This window comes from Macrobrachium nipponense, chromosome 32 (assembly GCF_015104395.2).
Source record: "Macrobrachium nipponense isolate FS-2020 chromosome 32, ASM1510439v2, whole genome shotgun sequence".
In the NCBI taxonomy this organism is placed as follows: Eukaryota; Metazoa; Arthropoda; class Malacostraca; order Decapoda; family Palaemonidae; genus Macrobrachium; species Macrobrachium nipponense.
Window position 1 is genome coordinate 53437433 of NC_061094.1, and position 27427 is coordinate 53464859.

The 27427-nt window shown below is 41.4% G+C and overlaps 1 protein-coding gene across 1 annotated transcript; it reads right to left on the reverse strand.

Moving 5' to 3' along the window:
* LOC135207511 (immunoglobulin-binding protein 1-like) lies at positions 1 to 27214 on the reverse strand. Its single transcript, XM_064239332.1, has 5 exons — positions 26949 to 27214; positions 22974 to 23330; positions 3801 to 3973; positions 1922 to 2035; positions 1 to 291 (listed from the first exon to the last, which is right to left on the reverse strand). The coding sequence occupies exons 1-5, from the start codon at positions 27054 to 27056 to the stop codon at positions 78 to 80; spliced, it is 966 nt and encodes a 321-aa protein (XP_064095402.1). The 5' UTR covers positions 27057 to 27214; the 3' UTR covers positions 1 to 77.
* Between the last annotated feature and the right edge of the window lie 213 nt (positions 27215 to 27427).

The window sequence follows — 27427 nt, forward strand, 5'->3', positions numbered from 1 at the left end:
AAAGCTATCCTACCCTTTATTTACCAGTTTCAAGGTGATAATCGATATACCAAAAAAATTATAAAAGAATTAGGAGTTTAACTTCTATTGTATGTATTGCCCCAGCCCCTTCTGTGGGTGTCACGCCACTCATCTCTCTCTCTTTCTCTGGCCAATTTTTCAGGATCATCTCTTTCTTCAGCCTCTTCCTTTTCAGCCTTTTCCTCTTTTTTCTCTTCTTCCTTAATTTTTTCAGGATTTTTGACTTGCACGATCTTGTAGTGATTTTGTCTCTGACTGGGATCAGGAAACCTATAATAATTAAAAGTACCATTATTATTGTAACAATATTTCATTGTGAAGATCATCTATGACAGGAAGCAGTATTGCATTCAAATTCTGTGAAAAAAAAAAAAAAAAAAAAAAGTTGTACATCCAACAAGGAAATTATAGGGTCACTAAAGATGCAGTGTAGAACCAAGGCCAAGCCCAACTTTGGGAGCCATTAAACCTTTACAAATTCTAGCAACGGATTATATACTTTAGTAAAAACTTAGGAAAGGCACGATTGTTCCAGTGATTGAGGCCATCCTGGAAAAGGAGCTGAAGAGTGGCATGGCAGCACAAGAATCTAAGGCCCCGTCCACATGGTCGAGCTTTGCCCGTTGTGACGTCAGAAGCTCAGATACAGCGGTTAAAGTTCTGACTATTCCTGCTTCTGCATCACATCGAACACAATAGTTTCCAAAAAACTTCCCCCACTGAACCTAAGCTAGAAAAACCTAATGTAACAAAAGCAGTGGCTGAAGGTGTGGATGAAACTTGCAGAAAAGTATGATTCCTCCAGGAGAAATTCACTGCTTTTGCTAGGACTAGAGAGCTTACGAGCCATCTGACATTTTACAGAGCTTGAAAAAATTACCAGCAGCTGGCTAAACTAACTGAACACAAGTGCAGGCGTTTTAGCCAGACTAAGCCTGAAGCGTGACATCTACTGTCTGTGCAACCAATGACCATTGCAGAAGACTGAATGGAGGAAGTTCAGCATTGATGATCCAAGAAATAAAAAATATAACCTATATCTGTAAACGTTGCAGATTTCCATGGAAAGAGAATATCCTTACTTGGGGCACTGCAGAAGGTTCGGTCTCAAGAAGCGAGACCCTTAACCAACTAAAACTAGAAAGTTGACGCAGGACCTCTGTAGAAGCTAGTTCCCCCTGATAGCTCAAACGGTAAATCTTGATAAGGCAGTCACCTTTCAAAGTAGGCCAAGAAGACTAGGGCCAGAAGCCAAAGCAGCAACAAATTTAGGACTGAAAATCAGTAGTATAAGAAAAAGCCTGTTAGGCTGGCTTCTCAACACAAGGCTGACAAGTATATAACAAAATCAAGGCAAAGTGGTATTTGATGTTAATACCCAGCAAATGTTGTGTCATGCATGAACTCTACAGACACAGACATGCATAACATTATTTCTAGTTAAAGCTCCTTAAAAAGGCTTAAAATAATGGTTGAGAGGAATGTTTCCCAACAATACTGATTACTACTACTATGAAACAAAACAACACTCCTATGATAAATGAAATAAGGAAACTTCGAAGGAATAAGGACATACTATAGGATTACGATATAGCTAATATAAAGGAAACTCCAAAGTATATATATGTAGATTAATGGATAAATAGTGCAACCAATCAAAAACTCAGTCTTTGTAAAAGATCAAATCAAAATGTGACTAATTACTAGAACAATGGAGAATTACACATCATTTACAGCAGTAGATTCAGAAATACCAGCTATAGCTATAATGCACATATATGTATGAACACAATATCTTCCTTTTATTTTCATCTTAATGCCCAAGAACTGCTCCAAAGGACCAATGGCATACAAAATCAACGCTCAAATAGTAATGTACAACCAAAGTAATTTAACTTACCAGCCATCTCTTACTCTCTGATCATAAAATTCTTCTATAGTGATAGTTGGCATACTTGGATAGCCTAATCCAAATACATTTTTCTGTGCAGCATCTCTTGTAATGAGGATGGGCCTGCAAGGAAAGATTGTAGTAATTTAAAAAAACCTAATTAGGCTTTCAATACAGTAGAATAAAGCACTTAAGCTAAAGAATAGGTGCAATGAAGTTAATTGATATTTCTAAAAATGTTTTGAAGTACGTAGCTCAAAGCATCAGTATCTATCACATAATAGCATCAAATAAGTTTTTCGCAAGTAGTTTGCTCAAATATTTAATAGTTTAACCAAGACCAAGCCAAAATTTCAACTCCATGAGGTTTGTCTAATGGGTTTAGTATCGGAGACATCTTATCTAATAAATTGCAATTTCTTGATCAAGCAATTAGATGAACAGAAGCACTGAAGATTCTAAAATGTCTGCTCTTCCACAACTGGCATGCCGGTCTGATTAATAACCCCCTACTCTAGGTACTGTGGGTTACTGAACTCAAAATGAGTGAAGTAGCCTGGGATTTTAAATAACCTCCAGAGAGATAAAACTATGGTAAGTTCAATAAATAAGAGCACTCTATATATGGAAAAAACAGGGAAATGATGGAAAACATAAACATTTGTGGTATGCAGGAGCCGCCACAAAATTTATCAGTAATAATCACAGAAAATATAAATTCTGGAGGGGAATGGTGGTAAGCTAGACCAAAATGAAGTAGGCACAGTGGTCAAGGATGAAATGGCTCAACATGAGGTAATTTGCAGGAAAAGTACCATGTGAAGAGAAAGAGTTCCAGAAAGGCTGGCAAAGCTAGCGACATTACTATACAACACTAGATCTTGAATGAAGTTAGTGGCAAGTGTAATGGAATCTTCTTAGTTGAATGTTGGCGTCCATCAAGGCTGTTTATCGTAGTAACGAAAGAAACTATAAAGGCTTGCAAGGAGCTGATTTCTACAGAAAACTTAATACTAACAGCAGAATTCAAGGAAGAGGTAACAGAAATGTTGCAAATCAAAAGAAGAGGAGCAAGAAATGTTTGATAGACGGAAAGAGTGGGAATGGAGAGGTTAGGACTGAAAATCAGTAGTATATGAAAATTAAGCTTACAGTAAACTAGGAAGTAAAAGTAATGGTACAATCCGGAATACAGTGACTGGGAAGGAAGTAAAAGTACTACAGGTACAATCAGGAAAGTGGTTATATTAAACTTGTATTGGTTGATCAGAGCACCAAGGACTTTGCAGCAACATCCAGCACTAAGATATCCCTCTACAGCTACCGCCTGATAGATAAAAATGATCAAAGCTAAAAAAAAAAAAAAAACACATGCCTTCCAATTATCCACTATAAGTAGAGCAATCACTTTTGGATAAATGGCAATATAATGACAATAGCGAATCAGAGAGATAGCAAGAAAGAATAAATTCTTACAGCATGCTTTCAAACTGACATAAAGAACAAAATGCCCTGGCACAAGAAAAAAAATCACCTAAAAGTCTCAAATAGAAGTTACTCACTTTAAAGGTGTTTGGCTTTGGTGGAGCTTCTTTTTCTGGATAGAATCCCTTTCATTCTTAAAGCTGCCATATCTACCAACATTTTTTCTTCTCCATTTCAATACTTTCCAATTCTTCTAAGCTGGAAAATACAGCAAATATTACCATCAAGGAATGGTAAAAATGTTATGAGCTTTTCAATAGTGTGATGCACAACAGTTCCATATAATGTAGTTTAACAAGACTGATGAACATGTAGCACTGAATTTCATGTAAAATATATATTTTATGAAGTCCCAATTTCAATGTTAACTATGCTGAATTTAATTTATTATATGACAACTTACCAGTCATATATAAATTTTTTCACCAAGGTAATGTAGTATTTTCGTTTGTCATCTTCATCACAACTAGGATTGGCAAGTACTTTTTTGAGTTCCATTAGTCTATCTCCAGTAGCTTTCTTCTCTTTAAACCTCCTAATTTTTACCTCTCGCTGTTTTGCCATCATCTGCAGTTCCTGTAAGCAATGAAAGTAATTCAAATTCATAGATTTGTTTGTACTATGGTGTTTTTACGTTGCATGGAACCAGTGGTTATTCAGCAACGGGACCAACGGCTTTACGTGACTTCCGAACCAAGTCGAGAGTGAACTTCTATCACCAGAAATACACATCTCTCACTCCTCAATGGAATGGCCGAGAATCAAACCCGCGACCACCGAAGTGGGACGCAAACACCATACCAACCATGCCACTGAGGTGTGCCTCAAATTCATAGAGACAATAAAAAGTAAACCACAACATGGATCCCAAACAATACAATATCAGGAACAAAACACATACTCACAACTTCCAAGATATATGTTTATTCTCAAAACTAAGTTGTAAGTAAACTTTGCCGTATATCTGGCTTTAAAAATATATCACATTTTCAAGAAATTTAATCATGTACATAGCAATATTTCAGAACCCACACTGACAACTTGCAAAATGACCGAATGCATGACAAAAATGAATACAAAATTAATGTTAATGCTAAAAAGTTAAGATACTGCATACCAACATTCAGAAAGATACACACACACACAATACTATACATATATATATATATATATATATATATATATATATATATATATATATATATATATATATATATATATGTGTGTGTGTGTGTGTGTGTGAATGTTGGTATGCAGTATCTTAACTTTTTAGCATTAACATGATATTGTTATTGTACAATAAAGTTTCATACATACTTACCTGGCAGATATATACTTAGCTATAGACTCCGTCGTCCCCGATAGAAATTCGAATTTCGCGGCACACGCTACAGGTAGGTAGGTCAGGTGATCTACCGGCCTGCCGCTGGGTGGCAGGAATAGGAACTATTACCTTCTAAGGACAGATTTTTCTCTTCCACCTGTCTCCTGAGGGGAGGCTGGGTGGGCCATTCAATCGTATATATCTGCCAGGTAAGTATGTATGAAACTTTATTGTACAATAACAATATCATTTTCATACATTCAACTTCCCTGTCAGATATATACTTAGCTGATTGGCACCTTTGGCGGTGGGTAAGAGACAGCTAATTACTGATTAGACAGGTAAACAACATAACGTTTTTGTATGGTAATAGATTCAAATAAAACCCTTGGTTCCTATGTGTTTAGACGAAGGGTTGACTTTCCTAGCTATTGCTAGGTGTCTGCTTCGTCTCAAGAGCCTCAGCGAGGATGTGACCTATGGCTAAGAGTTCTTGTAGATCTGTCAATGGGGTCTTATCCACTTACTCGACAGAATCTAATGGTCATTTGTCAATGGGGTCTTATCCACTTACATGACAATACACCTATGCCTAGAGGCATAATTAAGGAGCACAACACCGATCCCGATCACCTGATCCTAACACGAGGGTTTGTGCTTAGTTTGAAAAGAGCTATCCCCAAACTCCTTTCAAACAAACCAAAAAAAAAAAACACTATGTTAACACAAAAATTAACTCACTTAGTTAAGGATCAGTGTCGGCTCCCTATCCCAGCAACGTATCCGTAGACCACGGTAAAACCAAGAGAGAAGGATCTCTCGTAGTCAACTTGGACCTCCTTCGTGCAAAGGGAAGTCAACACAGAGTTGCATCTCCCTTAAGTTACAGCTAATATGTCCTTCACGACATATTGTTATGTAACGAACAAGAATTCATAAAAGCTCGCACTTCAAGCGCTTTTTAATTCTCAGCTGTTTGAAGGAATCATCAAGTCATTCATGAAGTGCTTTTAGCGATCACACTTATTTCAAAGAAGACCAGGGCTTCCTTTGAAATGGATCTTTTCTGGATGAAGCCTAGAGCCTGGCTTGCGCCTGGGTGGCGCCTCGAGTCTGGTTGGAGCCTCGAGCCTGGCTGGCGCCTCGCGCCTGCCTGACACTTGGTTGGCCGCCTAGCTCCTGGAAGGCGCTTTTTGCCTGACTCATGGCTGGCGCCTCGCGCCTGGAAGTAGCTTCGCGCCTGGCTCCAGACTGGCACTATTTGGCGTCTGGCCCTGGCTGACTCCTCTCCACTTGCTGGAGCTTCGAGCTTGGTAGAGTCCCAAGGATGTCTGGCGATGCCCACATCAGACACTCTTATCTGTCTGACTTGTTCGCCTCCAGCGCATCTGCGCTAGGTTGGAGGCCCCCTCTTTCTCTTCATCAGACAATGACAGTGTTCCTTGAAACTGTCTGCCTCTGGCGTTTTTTACGCCTGTTTTGGCATTTGGCGCTACATTGTCCGAAAGTCCTGAAACTCCACAATGGTTTATCAGGAGATTGGAGAAGGGTGGAAGAAATTCTTCCACTTTGAGCTTCTGGCCTCTCCGGCAAGGGAAGGTGATTGTAGTAAACTACATCCATTAGACGATAGGACATCTAACAGTACGAGAGATAAGAGTCTTCCTCCGAGGAGGATCCTTCTTGAATCCTTCCGTTGCTAACGAGATCTCTTCTTACTTGCTGATGAAGTTCCTCGTTGCAGAATCTTCCCTATCCTTGTCCGAAGGAAGGGAAGGGGTCTTGGAAGTCGAAGGAGACTCCGAGCTGAAATTGGGAGGACTCCTGATTTCTAGCTCTTTACTGTATCTCTCTGAATACCTTCTGGGAAGCACTTTCGAACCCTCATCGCATCCCAAAGACTTTGTAGGCAAAAACGTTTAAACCATCTCTTCTTATGTAGGTGAAAAAAAAACGTAAGTACCCTGCCTGGGCAACGAAACTTCTATCTGAAATCATCAAAAGTTGAGTCAGGAATAGAGGGTTTTAGTTCTCTTGCCAGACATACTATGCTGGCAAGAACCCATTGCCGAGTCTCCATTAAATCTGATGCGAGATTCCAATGCACAAAAAATTCACCTGTCTTCTTGGTAGTTAAGGGCCAAGAGAAAACAAAGAATTCCCTCATAAAATTTCTCAAAGAAGTTTGATGAGGAGCAGTTCCATCTTGTCGGAACACGGAATCTGAAGCCACAAAAGATCCCATTCGAAGTACATGATATCCTACTCTTGTCGTATTGAGGTATCGTATCAGATCCCGAAGATCTAATCCTCTGCTATCTCTAATTCTCCTTGTATAGACAGAGTATAGCCTTTTACTGTGCTCTTTGATAGCAGATATATATAAAGTTATTATTCCCTCTGAAAAGGAAGAAAAAACCTATATGTGGTTCACAGAGGTATCGGAAGAGGACAGTTTCCTCTTCCATCAAACACGATCTGCAGCAATTCTATGTCCTGGCTATGACTATTGTCATTCACCTTTAAAAATCCTCTCATTCATGTCCACTTCTGGTCAGTCTGCACGAAGACTGACTCAGAGGGGAGAGGTTGTTAAGGTCCATTTGTAATAGATGCTTATCGAATATTCAGACTGTCTTGAAAAGACTTCCAAAACATGCTGTGAGAAGAACGTGACCTCTGTGAATCCAACCTCTAAGGCCAAAATGAGGCATGTATTATCCTCTCTTTCTTTGACGACCCTTTATCTTAAAGTTCTGTAAAGCATTTTAATTGTTTAGGGAAAAAAAAAAAAAAAAAAAAATATTGTTATGTTACAATTAAAGTTTCATACATACTTACCTGGCAGATATATACATAGCTAAGACTCCGTCGTCCCCGACAGAAATTCAAATTTCGCGCCACTCGCTACAGGTAGGTCAGGTGATCTACCGGCCTGCCCTGGGCGGCAGGACTAGGAACCATCCCGTTTTCTATCATATTTTCTCTCTTCCACCTGTCTCCTGCGGGAGGCTGGGTGTGGGCCTTTAATTGTATATATCTGCCAGGTAAGTATGTATGAAACTTTATTGTAACATAACAATATCATTTTCATACAATCAACTTACCTGTCAGATATATACATAGCTGATTGGCACCCTTCGGTGGAGGGTAAGAGACAGCTTCTATATGGAATAGACAGGTAAACAACATATGTTGTAGGTATAAATAAAACCTTGGTTCCTACCTGATAGGTGGTAGACTTCGTGGGTGTTTGCCAGTAGTCTGCATCACCTCAAAGAAAACTTTAGCGAGATATATGATCTATGGCCAAGAGTTCTTGTGGGTCTGCCGATGGGGTCTTATCCGCTTACTCGGCAGAGCCTAAAAGGACTTTGTCAATGGGTGCTGATCCACTTATATGACAATACACCTTATGAAGGAGCACAGCAACCAATCCCGACCACCTGATCCTAAACCATATGTTAGAACTAAGGATTGTTCCGAGTTATCCCCGAACTCGTCACAACAACCGTAACTCAAGACCACTACGCACACATACATAATTTTCAAAAAAAAATTATACTCATCTAATTGGATATGACAAGATTCTCTTACTGAACAACATAGACGGCCGCCCGTGCTCAAACCAAGTCCTCCATTGTTCTTCGAAGAGACTCCAGACCATATCCAAAAAGAAGAAAAAGATATACATTTAAGGATTGGTTGTCGGCTCCCGTACCCAGATCGTATCCGCCGATACGAAAGGACCTAGAGAAAAACACTTCTCATATGTCACACTACAACGTCTTTCAAGTAATGAGATGCAAATAAACTGAGTTGGCATCTCCAAAAATTGTATCGTATCTATGACTGTTTTTTAAAAGCGGACATAATTCGTTATGAAACGATGAGAGACGTCGCTACAGCGCCTCACTTCATGAGCTTTTACTCTCAACAGTTGTAACTGTTCGTCAGGACAGACCTTATGAGCGTCTGTAATGACGTTTCTTACAAAGAATGCCAGCGCATTCTTGGACATCAGTCTTGTGGGGTCTCTTTACCGCGCACCAAAGACCTTGTCTAGAGCCTCCCATCTGATGCTTTCTCTGAAGGTAGAACTTCAGAGCTCTAACAGGGCATAGAGACCTCTCTGCTTCTCTGCCTACGAGACTCGACATGCCTTTGACTTCGAATGACTTAGGCCAGGGATTCGTGGGATTCTCGTTTTTCGCTAAAAAACAGGGTCTTAAACGAGCAAATAGCTGAGTCTCCCTTGAATCCTACTTTATCCTTGCGAGCATGTAATTCACTAATTCTCTTTGCCGTAGCTAAAGATAATAGGAATAGGCATTTTCTGGTGATGTCTCTAAACGATGCCAGATGAGGAGGTTCGAATCTTTCCTGAGATGACAGAAACTTGAGGACTACGTCTAGGTTCCAGTTCGGAGGTACTGGTTCCTTAGACTTTGAAGTCTCAAAAGGACTTATGAAGAGTGGAGATCTTTATTATCTGCCAGATCCAATCCTCTATTCCTGATACAGCCGAGAGCATACTTCTGTATCCCTTTATTGTGGATACGGCTCTGAGATGAGATTTTTCTCTCAGGAATAGCAGGAAATCAGCAATTTCCGCTATAGAGGTAGTGGAGGAGGACACTTCTTGGATCTACACCACCTTCTAAATACCTCCCAACTTCGATTGGTATACTTTCGTAGTGGAGGTTCTGCGTGCTCTCGCGATCGCGCTTGCCACTTCGCGAGAAAAGCCTCTCGCTCTGACAAGTCTTTCGATAGTCGAAAGGCAGTCAGAGCGAGAGCGTGGGGGGAGGTTTTTGATGGTACCTCTTGAAGTGTGGTTGTCTGAGAAGATCCGCCCCAACCCTTCTTGGTAGGGATCTTGGAAAGTCTACGATCCACTCTACCACCTCCGTGAACCAATCCTGGGCCGGCCAAAAGGGGGCTATTAACGTCATCCTCGTCTCCTTTGACGCCACAAACTTTTTCATTACTAATCCCAGGATTTTGAATGGGGGAAAAGCATATACGTCTACTTCGAGACCAATTTAGCAGGAAGGCGTCTACCATAAGTGCTCTTGGATCTTCCACGACCGAGCAAAAGACTGGCAGCCTTTTGGAAATGAATGTTGCGAAGAGATCCACATGAGGAGTCCCCACAGAGACCAGAGATCGAGACACACTTCCTCGTGTAGGGTCCACTCTGTATGAAGGACCTGGTTCCTCCTGCTGAGTCTGTCCGCCCTCACATTCTTTACTCCCTGTACGAACCTTGTCAGCAGGGAGATGTTCCTGTGGGACGTCCAAAGCAATAGGTCTCTCGTCAGTTCGTAAAGGAACGAGGAGTGAGTCCCCCCCGCCCCCCCCTGTTTCCGAATGTAGGCAAGTGCGGTGGTGTTGTCCACGTTACTTGCACTACTTTGTTCGACACCAGAGGTTCTAGACTCTTCAAAGCCAGATGCACGGCGAAGAGCTCTTTGCAGTTTATGTGCCAAGTCACCTGTGCTGGTTCCCAGGTGCCTGACACCTCTTCTGAGCCTAATGTCGCTCCCCAACCTTTCTCCGATGCGTCGGAGTACAACACTAGGTCTGGGTTCTGTGTTTTTAGAGAGATCCCTTTGTTCTCTTGCAGAGGGGGCAACCACCACTCCAGGTGCGATTTTATCTCCACTGGAATGGGAAAAAAACGTCCGAAAGCTGTCCGGTTTTCCAACTCCAAGACTTCTTGAGGAAGAATTGAAGCGGACGTAAATGCAGTCTTCCTATGGGAAGAACTGTTCTAGCGAGGAAAGGGTCCCTAGAAGGCTCAACCATTCCCTCGCCGACGTATGTTCCTTCCCTAAGAAGAGAGAGACTATCCGCAAAACCTTTTGCGATTCTCTCTTGCGAAGGAAATACTCGAAAACCCCGAGAATCCATCCGAATCCCCAGATAGACTAGGTCCTGTCTGGGGATCAGCTGAGACTTCTCGAGGTTCACGAGCAATCCCAACGCTTTGATCAAATCTAGCGTTAACTTTAGGTCCTCCAAGCACTGTCTCTCTGATCTGGCCCTGATGAGCCAGTCGTCCAGATACAGAGAGATATTTACTCCTTTGAGGTGAAGAAACCTCGCCACATTCTTCATCAGGCTTGTGAAGACCTGAGGAGCTGTGGACAGGCCGAAACACAAGGCTCTGAACTGAAAGATTCCCCCACCTTCCCCCCTCATGAAACGGAGGTACTTCTTCGATGAAGGGTGGATCGGGACGTGAAAGTAGGCGTCCTGGAGATCTAGAGACACCATCCAATCTCCTTGTCGTAATGACGCTAGGACTGAAGCAGAAGTCTCCATGGAGAACTTCTCCTTCTGAACAAAATTTGTTCAGAGAGCTGACGTCCAGTACTGGTCTCCAGCCTCCCGAGGCTTTCGCAACCAGAAAAAGGCGATTGTAAAACCCCGGGGAGTTTTGATCCAGTACTAGTTCTATCGCTCTCTTGTCCCACATTTGTTCCACCATCGATCGAAGAGTATCCCTCAGCACAGGATCCTTGTACTTGGCTGATAGTTCCCTTGGTATTGACGTTAGGGGAGGAGTGTTCAGGAAAGGGATACGATATCCCTTCCTTATGATAGCCACTGAGACGCTCTGGCGTTTATCAGTGTCCAGGCTTCCACAAATCCCAGGAGCCTGGCACCTACTGGTGCTTGGAGGAGAGAATCTTCATATTCCCTTTTTAAAGGGACGAAAGGCAGACCTACCTCTCTTCTCCGGAGCCTTCCTTCTTGCGGGAGGTCTGGAGGTCGGACCACCTCGAAAGGGCTGAACAGATGTACTAGGTCCTTTCTTGTCCGATGCAGAAACAGGTTTCTTCTTTCTTGCTGACTGCGTCAGAAGATCCTGAGTCGCCTTCTCAGTTAAAGAATGCGCAATGTCCTTCACTAACTGAGAAGGAACAAAAAGTCGGATAGAGGCGAATACAGTAGAGCTGCCCTCTGAGCGTGTGAGACTGCCTTGGTTAAGAAGGCGCCATATACAGTCCTTTTCTTTAGAAGACCTGCTCCAAATAATGAGGAGATTTCAAAAGATCCATCCTGTACCGCTTTGTCAATACAAGACAATATGCCATCAACAGGGCTTCAGGTTCGATTCCTTCCGAATCATGGGCTTTCTTGGACATCACCCAAGGGACCAATCTAAGAAGTTGAAGACTTCCAATACATGAAAGAGTCCCTTGAGGAGATGGTCCAGTTCAGAAATTCCCCACGTAATTCGTGCCGAATTGAGACCTTGTCGACGTGAAGCGTCAACTAAGGTCGAAAAATCTGCTTCCGATGTAGAAGGAGAGCAATACCCCATATTCTCTCCCGTCTGATACCACATGCCTCTTTTCCACCCCGCTAATCTTGCTGGAGGCATGCAGAAGACTGTTCTCAACTAAGTCTTTCTTAGGACTTCATCCATGAGTCTAAGGATTGTAAGGCCCTCTTCATCGAAATGGTGGGCTTCATTTTGAGAAAAGACGAAGGCTTTCTTCGTCTTAGCACTGGAAAAGAGAGAGCGCGGAGAAGGAGGAGCGGCAGGAGTCAACTCGTCTCCATACTCCTCAAGAAGCAAGGTAGTTCAAAACCTTATAGTTCGACAGTCCTTCTCTTCCCTGATATTCATCATCATCCGAGTTTTCTTCCAACTCGGGATCTACATGAGTCTCCGCTCTCCTTTCCGTACGTTCCTCTTCTGGAGGAGACAAACTCCTAATAGGAGAGGGGCTAAGGGAATGAAAATCTTTCCTCTTTCCCGCTTTAATAGTCCCCCTTGGAAGGCGCCACAAGCTCAGGCTTCTCTTGAAATTTATTGAAGACGCTTCCCGCTTGTCTGACGCTTCCCGTTCGCCAAGCGTCTGGCTGACGTCTGATGACGCTTCGCGCTGAAGACGCTCCGCTCTCCAAAGGCGTCCTACTTGGCGTCACAATATTGGTCGGAGCGTCACGTCTATGATCCGATTTCAATGACGCTTCACGTCTAAAAGACGTCTTACGTCTCTCTGGCGTTACGAAACTTTCGTAAGCCACCGTTCTCGTTCTTCGAAACTTCGAAGCTTCTGTAAGACGTTTGAGCAGCTTCACGTCTGCATGACGCTTCTCGTTGAGCAGGTGAGAGAGGACGAGACTTCTTAATTGGAAGCGTCACGTCCTTCCGACGAGGCGCTAAAACTCCCACTAGAGAGGACAGTTGCTTCTTGAACTGCCATAATTATCCTCCTGACGCTTCTCCCACGTCCACTGCATGACGCCTTTCGTCATCACTCGGGGGAGAAGAAGGAAAGGGTACTTCTGCGTACACGTCAGGTGACGCTGACGCCACCTTCGCTTTCTTAATAGAAGAAGGAGCGTCATCTGAGAAGCGCTCTGGGTCTAGAATCTATTTCAGGTTCTTTCATATGACGCTTCAGCGGTCTCGACAAGTTTCGACTCATTCCACCCTAGTTTAGGTGCTGGTGAAGGGAGGGAGGATGGACGGAGAAGAAACACTCACGAAGGACGCTTTTTTCTATAGCGCCCTTGAGCCGCCCTGCCACGAAGCAGAGCTAGCTGAAGGGACGTCTGACCGTTGGGGATTCCCCACGACCTCTTAAGGCTTTCGACTTTCCTTCTCCTCTGGGCATGGGAGCTTGGAAGAGGTCTAGGCCTGGGAGCGTCGCAGGGACGATCAAACGCCCCCTCCACAACACTGGGAGAACTCACTTCACTGTAATGCTCACTTTCACTAGCCTTACCTTGGAAGTCAGCCATCTTGGACTTCATGTCTCTAATTGTAGCTTTCAGATTGGCGATTTCCGAGGCCGAATCCGAAAGAGCACTCTGAGAATGAGATACATAGGGAAGAATCTACATCAGTAGGATTAGAATTATCCGTGAAAGGCTCAATAGGCTTTGAAACTCACACCCTTTCAGACGTCAAACCCTATCCCTCTCTAACTTCTTCAAATAAGAAGTCAAAGTCTTCCACTCTTCTGCATTTAATCCTCGCATTCCTTACAAGTATTATTAGCAGAACACTGAAACCCCCTACATTTACGGCATACAGTGTGAGGATCAACCGAAGCTTTCGGTATCCTCACCCTGCAGCCTACATTCACACACATTCTCACACTCACATTTGAATCAGACATACTGAGAAAAATCCAAAAGAGTTATTCCAAAAACAGTCCACAGTAGCGAATGTCAAACACGATCCAGATACGTCACCAAAAAGCCGAGAAACGATGATCAAAGGATGAAATATGAATCTAAGTCAGGAGGTAATAGCAACAATGTTGATACCACCGGCGACAGAGAAAATATGATAGAAAACGGGGATGGTTCCTAGTCCTGCCGCCCAGGGCAGGCCGGTAGATCACCTGACCTACCTGTAGCGAGTGGCGCGAAATTTGAATTTCTGTCGGGGACGACGGAGTCTTAGCTATGTATATATCTGACAGGTAAGTTGATTGTATGAAAACTAAAGTTTATTCCCCTTTCTATAAAATAAAGATGGTGTATATTGCTACTTCTCTTGGTTCAAGGAAAAGGAAGCAGTCTACAGGAAGCCTGTTCGTCTTCTACCTTTGCTAATAAAGATCTATGAAGAAGACTTTCCGTAGGTTCTCACAACTCTTTGCAATAAATGTTAGACATATGATAACAGTTATTATCGTTGATCGAGAAGGTTCTCACGGACATGCAAAATCTTGCATCGAACCTCTTTTTCCAAATAGGTTCTCTTTGTTAACGCGAACAGGAGCGAAAAAAGAGATTCTCAATGCTCTTTGCGATATGAGAGAGTCGTGGAATTGGCCTAAGTGATTAAATGGGTAACGAAATCAGGAACGAATCTTGCCGTTACCGAGCGTGCTGTCTGAGAGGCTACTGGACTCTTATGTTAATAACTCGCTAAAACGAGAAAATATCTTGGATGGTGCTCTTGGCTCATTGCGCCAGGTTGGCGCTTCAGACCGGCGCTTTCTTCTAATACTCTTTATGTTATGTGCCAGAACATCTGTGCCTTTATGGGACCCTCCTTACACTGTTAATTCCGTTCTTAGTAGGAAAAAACTCTTATATACGTAGTATATTCTATTCAGGGAAACCATTTCTGCCACGAAGAGAATGTTTCCCATTCCACTCATCCATCTTCTCTTGAGCAATATCTGATTCTAAAAAGGTTGTGTGCGTTTCTCGAAAGACTTGACCATACCGTAGTCTTAAAGTGAATTCTCTACTACATCCATCTTCTCACTAAGCATGTATTCTAATAAGCCATGCTTTCGTAAGCATGAGAGCATTATATAATATAATGTTCTGCTGTGTTAGAATCCTTTAATAATGTTCCCTACGGTAAACAGCATTGAAAGGTTATAATATCTTTCTTATTGAAAGCTTCTTAGCAAAAGGCAGACAATATTTTATTTATGTTAGCTTAACTATCCCCTCCATTCGAGACTAAGTCCATGATTGTAGGGGGAATATACGGTTAAACCATTCGATCGCCCGTTGGAGAGAGAGATGCAACCGACTGCTAATGACCGAGACCTGGATGGTACTGTATTGGCCTTACGCTTACAATGACAGCCCGGCCGTCTCGCTCGCTGCCTGGCTGCATTCATCGTGAGTTGCCAGTTACTTCATTTAATGAAGGAATATAATAAAATTATTCCCGAGCCTAAAGAAGCTCTCAATAATGCCAATTTAAGCCAAACAACCTTTGTTAAATACCGAAGCTGAGTAGGTATTGTCGTAACAAACTTTTTAAGCGAAGTCCTTACCAGGAAAATCCTGTAAGGATATAGATAATTTCGTAGCGAACCACAAAGGCAACTATGGTATGCGTATATGACTTGTCATTCAGCAGTCGTATGCAGCAAGTCTTCCTTCTACCATTCTTTCCTCTCCGATGCGGAGAGAGAATGGAAATTTTGCCCTCTCCGTTCTTTTCGTCAATAAACACGAATTAGCATTAGTCGAAAGAGATCGCAATGAAAACTCTCGGATCGAAGAGAATCCCTCAAATTTTTATTCTCTTGGAGATAAGGCCGTATTCTACGCCTCTATTATCTGGAAGAGCCTCTAATCAATGAATGAGAGCTCGTACGAACCTTGTTCAATTTGCAAACGATTGCCACTCTTTCTGTAAATGGTTGGTTGCATTATTTTAGAAGGAGGAAGATTGTTTTAATATCGTCCTTATTAGTAATGAACTAATTTTTTTTTTTTTTCAATAAAAAAGGTCGCTAAGGTCTTATAAACTGAGAGACCTGCTCCCTTATTGGCTTCCAATTCCGATCTATCTCCCATTTCCTGTCCATCAAGTTGGGAGAAGAATGAGCAACCGGAGGAGAGCGCCTCCTTCCGTAAGGTGAAGGGCTTTTAGCAGTACCGATTCTAACCTGACAAGGGCTAAGGCCGCCTGTGCGACATCTTGAGTCCCCGCCAGGAAAAAAAAAAAAAACCGATCTTGCTCTTGCCATTACTTGCATTAAGACTATCCTGAGAAGGGCGACGGCCGCCCGTGCAACAACTCCCGTCCTTATCAGGAGAAATCCTCGAATGTCTTTCACCTTACGCAGAATCAGGATCTAACTCCATATACGATGAAGATCCTGGTTTATAGCTTCAGGCGCTTAGCGCCTCATCTCAGGCGCTTTGCTCCTCGTTTCAGGCGCTTGAGGCTTTCAGGCGCTTTGCGCCTCATCTGAGGCGCTTCAGAAGCCTCGCGCATCGTTTCAGGCGCTCCAGGCGCTTTGCACCTCATTTCAGGCGCCTCAGGCGCTTTTAGCCTTGTTTCAGGTGCTTCAAGCGCTCCAGGCGCTTTTCGCCTCGTTTCAGGCGCTTCAGGCACTCCAAGCCTGTTTTCAGAAGCTTCAGGCGATTTGCGACTCCTTTGAGGAGCCTCCGACGCTTTTTCGCCTCTCTTCAGGCTCTTCAGGCGCTTTGCGCCTTGATTCAGGCTCTTTAGGCGCTTTGAGCCTCATTTCAGGCTCTTTAGGCGCTTTGCGCCTCATTTCCGCCTCTTCAGGCGCTTTGCGCCTCATTTCAGGCTCTTCAGACGCTTTGCGCCTCGTTCCAGGCTCTTCAGGCGCCTCGAGCCTTGTTTCAGGCGTTTCAGGCGCTTCATGTCCGAGGAGTTAGAAGCTTAAAAATTATATATGTATGTTTAACCATTAACCGAGATTCATAATTCATTCGATCAACATATATTCTTTAATATCTAATTCGTTCTTCTCAGAATAGATATATTTTCATATAAATGTACCGATGAGGAATTTGTTGAAATAACTCTTTCAAACCCCATGGCATAGAGCCTCCGTCTATTTGTACGGGGGACGAAAACAGGATAGGGCAATGCCTCTACCGCAACTGTTATCGAAAGATATCTCTCTGAGGTTCCGATATCTACGACGAGATTATCTTGCATCTTCATTGAATCTACGCCGTTGAAACTTTCTTCTCCTTATCCGTCAACACGATAATAATAAGGGGGAACACATTACATTAGGACGCCTTTCCAATGGCGAACTTGGCAGTCTGGGACGTTCTACAGAACCTGCCGAGGGACGCTGATCGGTGGGGATTCTCTGAACCCCCTGCGCGTGTCAACATTCTTCTCCTCTGGGCTTCTTGTGAGCTTGGAAGAGGTCTAGACCTGGGAGCGAGACAGCCGATCAGACGCACCCTCCATTGCAATGGGGGAACACTATATTCACTTCTTACCTTTTAAAAGCTTGCATTTGAGCTATCCATTTATCTTCAATTTGCATATAATAAATTTGTAGTTTCTGAGGAGTAGAAGGTGATGGAGGATGCAACAACTACTATACTGCTAATACTCTAACTGCTCGTTAGCACAAACGCTATTAAAGCTTATAAAGTAAGCGTATCTAGTTATATGCTTTTCTGACTTCCTAAAGTAGGAAATTAGAGTTTAATATTTCCTTAATAAAGTTGTAACCTTTATTACATGTAATAATGAATAAATATTAATAATTCTCTTGATGGCAAACTATGTGAGTGTCTACCGATGATTTTGGTAGTTTCACTTAGTATTTTCTTCGAAATTTCGAAGCGAAATTCATTAAAAAGTTAATAAAAGCGTATGCCGAACCAAAGACCCAGTACTTCCCTGCAAAAGACAGCCCAGAAGATCAATGGCGATGAAACACGAAAATCAAATCAGGAGGAACCGTAAACGTATGTTTACAGTCCAAACGATAGAGAAAAATCTGTCCTTAGAAGGTAATAGTTCCTATTCCTGCCACCCAGCGGCAGGCCGGTAGATCACCTGACCTACCTACCTGTAGCGTGTGCCGCGAAATTCGAATTTCTATCGGGGACGACGGAGTCTATAGCTAAGTATATATCTGACAGGGAAGTTGAATGTATGAAAATTAATTTTGTATTCATTTTTGTAAGAAGGAAGCAAAAGGCTAACATCACAGCCATTACAGTGGACCCCCATATTCGCACTCTCAAGAATTGTGGACTCTCCCATTTACGGATTTTTCTGTGGAACCTATCTAAAAATATTCGCGGATGTGAATTTTTTCGTTCAGCAATATTCTGTATTTTCATATCATTTACTGTATGATATGTGACATTAAATATTATAATAATAATATTAAATCATACGGGTACTTACTGGTGAGGAATGTTAATTATAGATGATGATATTGATATTAGTTGTGCAGTCTGATGAATGACAATGAAGATAGACTGCACAAAAAATTAGAAGAGGAATTACATCTCTGAGGGTGCCTCTTCACCTTCTTCAGGAGGTGCCTTGTCAAGGATTTCGGGAGGCTGCGTCATATGGAGGTATGTACTTGCACATTCTCACGAAGGTGTTATGATAGGGCTTCACTAGTTCACTAACAGTATTGATAAAATTTGTGGCCCTTTCTTCATTCTTATCCCATGTCTTGACCATTGTCTGTATCTGCCTAACTTCCCTAATCATATTATGCAGACCACAAAATCTTCAAAGTCCTGGTCCCTTGGTAGGCTGATGGTAAAGAGGGCGGTGAGTTCTTCTCCAAGAATGACCTCCTTGAGTATTTTACCCTGTTTATACTCGTTCTCAATGCAGGTGACTGTACTTTAAGTCGCATGGTAATAGCCTACTACTTCTCCATGACTTTTGCCCTCTCTTAACATAACAATCATGTCTATTTTTTCCTCATGTCACTAACTGTAAGGGCCTTTGACACTTAGGCTTTTCATAAGCAGCCTTAGGAGAAGCAGAATGTTTAGAGGACATTTTATAGAATATTCTTAGTCCGTAGTATACGTATACCGTATCTGGGCATACTGTACATTTTATGAAATGTTTTGTTTTGATGATTTCTAAATATAGTACATACATACATAAAGTGTTTTAGTAAGATACTATAAGTATGCAGAGTATATCTAAAATACGTCAGACAACGGGAATAGCAGGGTACGTGTTTACGTCTGCAGTACGCATAATTTTCATGCACATGTACTAAGTATATTTTTGTGACTGAATACATTTTTTATGATGAAAATTTTTTTTATTAATTTTCAAATACTACAGTCCTGTAAAACATTTATGTAAACACAGCAAAAGTTCAATAAAATAATTTGTTTTTCTTAAAAGATGCTTCACCCAAGCCAACTTTCCACAGATAAACAAATCTTATGACGCCGTGATGCCCTCTTAGAGCAGTGCTCAGACGAAATGATACTCGACACTATTATCTGTCGTCTGCAAAACAGCCAATCAAGGATCAGCATTCAATTTCCTTGGCGCTCATTGGCTGTACACTTGGCGTTAATTTGTTGAAACCCGATTCCTATCTCGTGAATTGTGGGTATTGCGCATCTCTCCTCCATCAGCCTCACTGCATACAAAGCTACTGATATACACGGACGTAATCGCAAAGCTGTGTTTTACCTATCACCAAATATCCGTGTGAATCATGCCGAAAATGTCTCCTAGAAAGCGACCTGCTCCTTCTAAGGCTCCTAGCAAAGAGCCTAAAAGAAAGAAGGTCGTTATGAAGCTTGATGATAAGGTGAAAGTTCTCAATATGCCGAAGGAGGGCAAAAGATTTGCCATCATTGGCTGCCATTTTAATGTGAATGAGAGCAAGGTGGGATACATTAAGAAAAATGAAAAGTGAAATCAGAGATGGTAAGCATGACCTACTTTGGTACTGCTAAAAGTGTTGACAATGCGAGATAAAACAATCGTACAGATGGAATCTACACTCGTGTACTTGATCAAGGACTGTCATAAGAAGAATGTGCCCATTGACTCCAACATCATACGGCAAGAAAGCACGACAGCTCTACCAACAGCTACGTAGGGAAGGTGGCTATCTAACGGCGCAGAAAGGCAATGAAGTGAGGAATTAAAATTCTTGAGCTTTGATGAACCTGCAGCTGAAGAAGAAGACGAATAAGATGAAGAGGTAGAGTCACAACTGGGACCATTGTCAGCTCCCCAAGGTTTTCAGATGAGCAAGGGATGGTTTCACCGGAAGTGGTTCCACCTAAAGCCTGTTTCCCTACATGGGGAAGCAGCATCAGCTGACAAAGAGGTGGCGGCAAAATACCCCAAGGCCTTCGAGAAAATAATCCAAAAGAAAGGATACTGCCCAGAACAGGTGTTCAATATGGACAAGACTGCCCTGTTCTGGAAGAAGATGCCGTGCTGGACATACCTTATGAAAGACAAAGCCAAAACCTCCAGGTTCAAGGCACAGAATGATAGGGTTATCATCCTTGTGTGTGAGAATGCGGCTGGCTTTGTGATAAAACCAGGCCTCATTTACGAGGCTGCAAACCCCAGGGCACTCAAGAACAAGGCATTGCTGCCTGTCTTCTGGATACATAATCCCAAAGCCTGAATCACCAAAGTCCTTATGGAATACTGGTTCCACCAGAGCTTCATTCCTCAAGTTAGGCAATATACCTGGATCACTTGGGCATGGAGTTCAAGGTGTTGTAATTATGGACAATGTTGGTGGCTACCCTATCAAACTTTATTACATGAAGTCCAGCACGAGTTCCTCCCTCCCAACACCACGTCTCTCCTCCAGCCTGACCAGGGCACGATCCGTGCCTTCAAGGCACTCTACACCGGGAACTTCCTCCAGCAACTTGTTGATGCAATGGACAGTGACAGTGAATTTACGCTGAAAGAGTATTGGTGTAAATTCATGATTACCACGTCTGTCTGTCATTGACCGATTGCTGAAGGACATGAAGCAGGAGACCCTGAATGCATGCTGGAGTAAGTTGTGGGTGAATTGTGTCCATAATTATACAGGCTTCTCTCCTGAGGAAATCCAGCATTCAGCCATTAATAAGGTAGTCCAGTTAGCAAGAATTCTTGGTGGTGAAGGCTTTGATTATATCACTGAGGACAAAGTCGCCACCCTCATTGATGCCCACTCTGACCCCCTGAAAGACCAGGATTTGGAAAACCTGACAAAATCTGCCAGCAAGGAAGACACTCCAGGTTCTGGAGAGAAATAGGAGGAGGAGAAGGACCTGACTTTGGAACACCTGTCCCAAATTAGGAGAATGATGAACGATGCTCAGGAGTTTGTTGCAACATGGGATCCTTACATGAAATGCTCCTTAAAGTTTTCAAATATCTTTGATACAGCATTGGAGCCATATAATCAAGCCCTCACCAGCATGAAGAAGCAACGATAGCAGCTGCCAATCACCATGAACATCACATGTACAAAGAATGACCCTCCAAAGCCTCCCCAAACCCCTGAAGAAATGCCTCCCAAATCACCTGAAGTAGTGCATCTTGAATTGGCTGAAGAAGTGCCTCCCAAAGCACCTTCTGATGGTGAAGAGGTACTCTCAGAGATGTAACTCCTCTGCATAGATGTGAAGTCCATTTTCATCATCATTCATCTGACTGCACAGCTAATTCATCATCATCTTTAATCAACATTCATCACTGCTGAGTACCCTATTTATGTACGTTGTACTAGTGTATAAATTTTTTTAATGTTTATGTATACTGTACTAGTGTATAAATATTTTTTAATGTTTATACATATTTTTGTTCTTTCCCTCTCTTGATTTTACATACAACTGTTTCCCTTGTAAAAAGAAAACTGGACGGCTTAAATAGTAACTGTATGAAAGAAAACTTGCATGACTGAATACTTATGGGAGGACTGGATTATTTTCACACATACTTAACTAAGTTCATACAGTACGTATATTTTTAACCATAAAATGCAACATTTATTTTGAAATAGCATTAATATTTCAAAAATTAATATGTACACTAATAGGATGATATTTTAACATATATTTGATTTATTAACATATTCAAGATAGGCAGCTATAAGCATTTTTAGAAGGGGTTCTAAGTACAGGCAGTCCCCGGGTTACGACGGAGGTTCCGTTCTTGAGATGCGTCATAAGCCGAAAATCGTCGCAAGCCGGAACATCGTCAAAAATCCTAAGAAAACCTAACTTATAATGCTTTGAGTGCATTGAAAACTATGTAAACTGCATTCTTATGGCATTTTTCATCAAAAAACTTTCAAATATTGATTATTTTGCATTTTTGGTGTCATATTTCATCTACCAGATGACTGTTGTAGGCGTCGTAACCCTGGAACATGCGTCGTAACCCGGGGACTGCCTGTATTCATTGATTCTAGCTAGTCGTGGGGGTCTAAAACGCATCCCCCACGAATACGGGGGGGGGGGGGGGGGGGGGGGGGGGGGGGGGGGGGTGGGGGGGGGGGGGGGGGGGGGGGGGGGTCCACTGTATATACAGTTGTTTTATGACTTGCTGTGGACCTCTGCTAAAATGAGTCGTAAGATAAAATACAGTGGACCCCCGTATTTTTGTTGTCGAGATTTGCGGACTCACGTATTTGCGGATTTCTCTAGGGACTGTATCTATCAATTATTCTAGAGAAATTTGTGTATTTGCTGCAATTTTTTATAAGAAAAATATACAAATTACTGTATTTTCATATCAATTTCATGATAAAATGTACTTTTTGTGATAAACCTATTAAAAAACCTGGTATAAACATTTTTAGTCGGTATTTCTTAAGTTTGAACTAACAATATAGCCAGTTCTTAAGAGTTTTTATAGGGGTTCTAAGTACATATTCGCGGTTTCTAGCTTTTCACAGCGGGGGGGGGGGGGGGGGTCCACTGTATCCAGAACCTTTACAGAAAAATTGATAAGAATGGAATAAAAGCAGTACAAATCCAAAGACATACCTCAGGTGTTGGCATTCCTCTCTTTGGAGGAGGTTGTGTTGATTTACAGCCATCCTTCTTTTCGACTTCCTCTTCATCATCACTGTCTGATTTCTTTGCAACTTCCACATCGGTGATTTCATACTGTCGACACCGTGTCATAAAATCCCTCAAGTAAATGTCTGCTAATCGCAACACTTCTAATCTATCAATATCAGTCCTTTTTATTGAAAACGTTCCAAGTAGAACTGGGAGAAGCAAGAATTTGATGGATGAGGTTGAAATATCCTCTATATTTTCATTCCCGCTAAAAACTCCAAGTTCTGACACAAGTACTGTTGCTTTCACCAATCCTTCTATGGCATCCTTTATTTTACCCTAGAAAGAAAGCAGAAAAAATGTTTACTTAAACTTTAATTCTATATAATTAACCACAAAAAACAAAAAAAGAATAACTTTTTTCAAAATTTACACACTGTGCCTCATAGATGGAAACTTCTGGCTTATATGTAGTACTGTAATTTTACTTCTCTGGTCCCTAGGGATTAGACCAATTCCAAAATACAAAATGCCTAATTTTCCAAGACATGTGACACATAAATCAGCTACTTCATCACTTTCCAATATCATTAATTCCCACACACAATTTAATGACGAGCTTACTTCTGTCTGTCATTAGAGAGGAGAAAGAACAATCTACAGTAAACATTTTTATCTGATCTTACTTCACCAGAGACCCTCTGTAGAACCCACAAATTCAGTTGACATTATATTTAACATTGTTATTATTAACTACTCTAACCACACCACTAAGCTAATTTATCATCTCTTACAGGGATGGTGTAAACATCCGTTAGAAGATTTCCCCAATCAGGGAAGCCCTCAGAATCCTAGGCTAGGTTAGCTTACTACGCTTTTTTAATTCCTATATCTCATTTTTTCAAGCCAATATCCACAAAATTCTGTGTGAGTCCTAAATAAATTTTCTGCAAATAGGCTATGAATATAATTTAGCTGCAATTTTGATACCACACTTATTCTATGGCTTAATTTAAATATTAAGTTGAGTAGGATAGTTTATTTAGTACAAAAGTAGTAACCTTACAGGATATTAGCACCCTCGACCTTCATGAATCAGCTGTAATATAGTAGCATAAATAATTTGTATATAAATTTATTATAAACAGCAATAGGCTAGGCTGCATGTAAGATGTAAATTTGAATTCATAGCCTATTTCACATACCAATAAACGCATGAGGATACATTTCTGAACCCAATAAACTGGGTTAGGCTACACTAACATCACATTTGCAATAGAAAAGGTTTATTGTTCAAGTAGCCTAACAAAAATTGCATAAAAACAATATTTCAATGGTTTTAATCAATCCATATCCTATGGTTTTGGAATGGAATATAGAATTTAGGCCAAAAGTCAAGCACTGGGACCTAAAATATCATTCAATGCTGAAAGGTAAGTTGTGAGTAAAACAATTGTAAAAGTGTATTGGGGGAAAATCTCACAGTTGCACTATGAATCAATTGTCAAGAGAAGGTGGAAAGGAAAATGGAAGGAAGAATATATGAACAGAGGTATACAGTCAAAGGAATGAAAGGGGTTCGCTCATGGGGGAAAAAGGGTACTTCAAAGGACCACAAGTAGTACTTACAGTGCACCATGCGAGGGGCACCGACAAAACCAAACCCCTACAGAGAGGTGTTATTCTAACTTTTGCTGTAATGGGGTAGCCTAGTTTAGGGATATGCTAACCAACTGGGCTAAACTTAGCCTAGCCCTAAGGTAGGCTAACTCAAGGATAAGTGTAAATAGGTTAACTCAGGCTTACCTTATTTATTGGAAATGGTTAGGGATGAATTTGTAAGTTAATCAAATATATTCCAAATTAAAATGGGCTTCCTATCTATCTAGGCCTAGGTATGCATGTATTGGAAAATATTTAAGACCTAGGATGCCAGGTAAACAAAAAAATAATAGCGGATACAACCGAGTGGACTAGCCGATCCAGTCTTATCCGCTTGTTGATCCACCCTCCGAAAAATTACTTTTGCTTACTTCGAAAGGAGTGTAGAGGTCTCGAGGTGTTGCTCCCACCACCGATGACATATGACTGATGCCCATCTCCAGTGTCAGGACGTGTTAAATTACTTTTTCGGAGGGTGGATCAACAAGACTGGACCAGCTAGTCCACTTGGTTGTTTCCCCTGTGGCTGGGGCTAGGGTTACTAATGACAAAGCGGCAACATAGCAGCCACCGATCCTGGAATGCGGCCACCTTCCCGAAAAAGTACCTTGCCTAATTAGCTGTCATGCGCTAATCAAAGAGTTGTGGCCCATCTAGGCAGAACGTGACCTCTACCTAGGTATAGGTACCCCACTCCTAAATTATGAAATAAAGGCATAGGTAGTACTACCTACTTATTAAAGTGCGTTTTTGGGAAGTGGCCGCGTTCCCGGATCGGTGGCCGCTATGTCACCGTTTGATCGTTCACCCTACTACTACCTAGCCTAAAGACCAACTTCAAAGTTTATGACTTAGCTATATACCTATATAGGTATCCTAATTTAAAATAGGCCTCCTACCTACCTAGGCCCAAGCATTTAGTCTATTGAAAAATTATACATCTAAGCTATTAGTCTAGGGCCATGACAACAAGGTTAATTAGGCAAGTGGTATAGTCCAACAGATCTAAACTGATAGATTGTTTACTTCCTTGAGAAAAACTCTGTTGCCAGTTCTCTCTTAACCTTTAAATCGTCCCCTTCTTAAGTCCTCAGCCATCTCCCAGCGAGGCAATATTTGGGACAGTACCTAATGAAACTGACCATATAAATCCTAATCCGTAAACTTGATCCCCATTCTATTTGGTTATTACTTTTGAGACTATTTATTATTGTATTTGTTATGACTTATACCCTTAAATCTTACATATTATATTACATATTTTATTTGATGATCTTTTTCATTAACAGTAATAAAAATCGGTAATTACCATTCAGTATATTATGTTTTATGACATTTTCTTATAATCTTGCCAGTAGATTACTTCTATTTATTCTTTTTATTATTTGAATTTTCCGTCTGCCATACTATCCATTTCCTAAACAAGTTTGTAATATTTTGCATTTCATTGCTCTTCATTTTAGATTTCCCCCTCATTTTCATTCATCAAGTTATAGCTAATTTACTTAAATTTCATTTCCTTTTTCACTCACAGTCTGGACCGTGTTATTACTCATAAATCTAATGCATGTAAATATTTTTACTTTTTCTAAGGTTGTTGCACATCCTAGTACTCATCATTGGGAGAGAAAAAATTTATTTACAATAATTATCACAGGAATTGTAATAATATGATTCTATACAAAATGTACGTTACGAAGACTCTTCGTCGTCAGATGATCTTAGTTTAATAACAGCTATCCTTTGCAGCATCGCCTGTTTGCAAGTTTTCGGAATGCTCGACTGCATTTGCCCTTTTCGCAGCGTTCTTTCTGTAGGAATGAATTCATTTCCCTACTGATTAGTATATTGTTTTCGGTAACCTAAAGCAAGAAGTCATTCTTTTTGGCGCTAGAGTTCTCAGCTAGACTGGGCGGTGAGGTTTATTCCTTTAAACTTCATGGTTTAATAGGCTCACCCCACCTGCATATCGCCTATCAAAGGTAACAGGAAAAGTCGCAGCGACTTTCGAAACAGTTGTCACGTTTATAGAAATGCGATTTCTCATTTTATTTACAAATAAAATTATAATCACAATATGTGAACGCTTAAGTTCAGCAAAACATGCTAAAAACTTTAAACTACCGATTTATTGATTCATGTGTTAGGCTAGTACCTAGTAGGCTATCTCTAAGGCTATGAAATGGTCTTCGAATGAATATAATTATAAGCTTAGGCTATAAATTTATGCATATGACAACAGGTTCAATTAGGTCTACCTACTGCACTAAAATAAAATAAATAAAAAAACCAAACCTGAATTTCGGGGGAATTTGTGGGCAATGTGGTTGATTCGACCTCTTCGTAAACCTTCAAATATTTATCAAATAAAGTGGACACGGTGGGATATTCCTCGCCTTCCATATCAGACTAGAAAGGCTCGTTAAAGTGGTCGCAAACTCGTACTAACTGGAATAGTACTAGTGATGACTAGTACTACTACTACTAGTAGTTGTTGTTGTTGTTGAAGCGGTGAGTAACTGTGTCACAGTTCTGAGGATTTTCCTTAGTAAACAAAGGGAGATACTTTATTCTACTTCTTGCGGAGTTGCGAATATATTTGGGACTTTTGGAAAATCCAAAATAGAGAGCAGAAGAGGGAGGGGAAGGCCAAAGTTCAGGTGGAAGATGATTTTTTGAATAGCATGAAGGAAAATGGTCAAAGAGAACAAGATGTACAGAACAGAGGAAGATGGAGAGGGCTGACTAGGCACGGCGACCCATATAGAAATGGG